Below are 771 nucleotides of genomic sequence, written 5' to 3'. Positions count from 1 at the left end.
ACATTAGGGCAGATTATAAAAATTTTTACATCCTTTTTACAAAAAATTAAATTTTAAACCCCACCCCCTTTCATCCCTGAGGGACCCCCCCAAAAAATTCTGTAAAAAAGAAATCAGGAAAATGTTGTTTAGTTGGCCCCCATTGGGGGACCCAAAATTTTTTTGGTAACATTTGACTTGCATGGTCTGTTCCCATTCCGTCACTTGAACCACCAACTCTTGAGTCTGCACCTAACGCTCCATAATCCATTCCAGAATCCAGTCCATCATCTCTACTATCATCCACAGTATCTACAATTTCTTCTTTGACTAGAGTTTCATCTACCATTACCTGTAAACCAAAGCACTCATTAGTCACTTCTAATACACACTAGCTAATTTCTACAACTCTTCACATCACTTACAGAAAGCTGTTAAGATAAATAACCAATGTATTTGATTTTTACAGAAGGCCCCACTAAAAGCCATCATCAGCAATTTAAAACACCAAAAAGCATTATGTGCTTGAGGGCCCAAAAAAAATTGGGTGGGGATCCTGGGCAGGAGGAGGAGCGGGGTCTATTCGGGTTTCAACATTATGGTCAACTCTCGCTTCGAGTCTTTGTTCAGGTCTAGTATCAATGGATTTTTCTATTCTATGTTCAGATATATACAGTTCATTATGTGTTCTTAAATTATCTTGGTGATGATCACTTTCCATATGAAAAGGGGATGCTCTGGGTGAGGATGCTGGACTAGCTGATGGCTGTGAGCCGCCAAAAAGGGAAAGGG

At 39.7% G+C, this 771-nt stretch overlaps 1 protein-coding gene across 1 annotated transcript in view; it reads right to left on the bottom strand.

The window, feature by feature from the left end:
* Positions 1–328, bottom strand: part of LOC119591816 (zinc finger protein 513-like) — a 72,589-nt gene extending 72,261 nt beyond the window's left edge. Inside the window, exons 1-2 of the mRNA XM_037940561.1 lie at positions 237–328; positions 66–99 (exon numbers count right to left, since the gene is read on the bottom strand). Coding sequence (XP_037796489.1) covers positions 66–99; positions 237–328 — 126 coding nt within the window. The remainder of the gene's footprint in view (positions 1–65; positions 100–236) is intronic.
* Positions 329–771: the final 443 nt, after the last annotated feature.

This window comes from Penaeus monodon, chromosome 29 (assembly GCF_015228065.2).
Source record: "Penaeus monodon isolate SGIC_2016 chromosome 29, NSTDA_Pmon_1, whole genome shotgun sequence".
NCBI lineage: Eukaryota > Metazoa > Arthropoda > Malacostraca > Decapoda > Penaeidae > Penaeus > Penaeus monodon.
The sequence above is the reverse complement of the archived record's forward strand: the minus strand, read 5'-3'. Positions and strand labels throughout refer to the sequence as shown.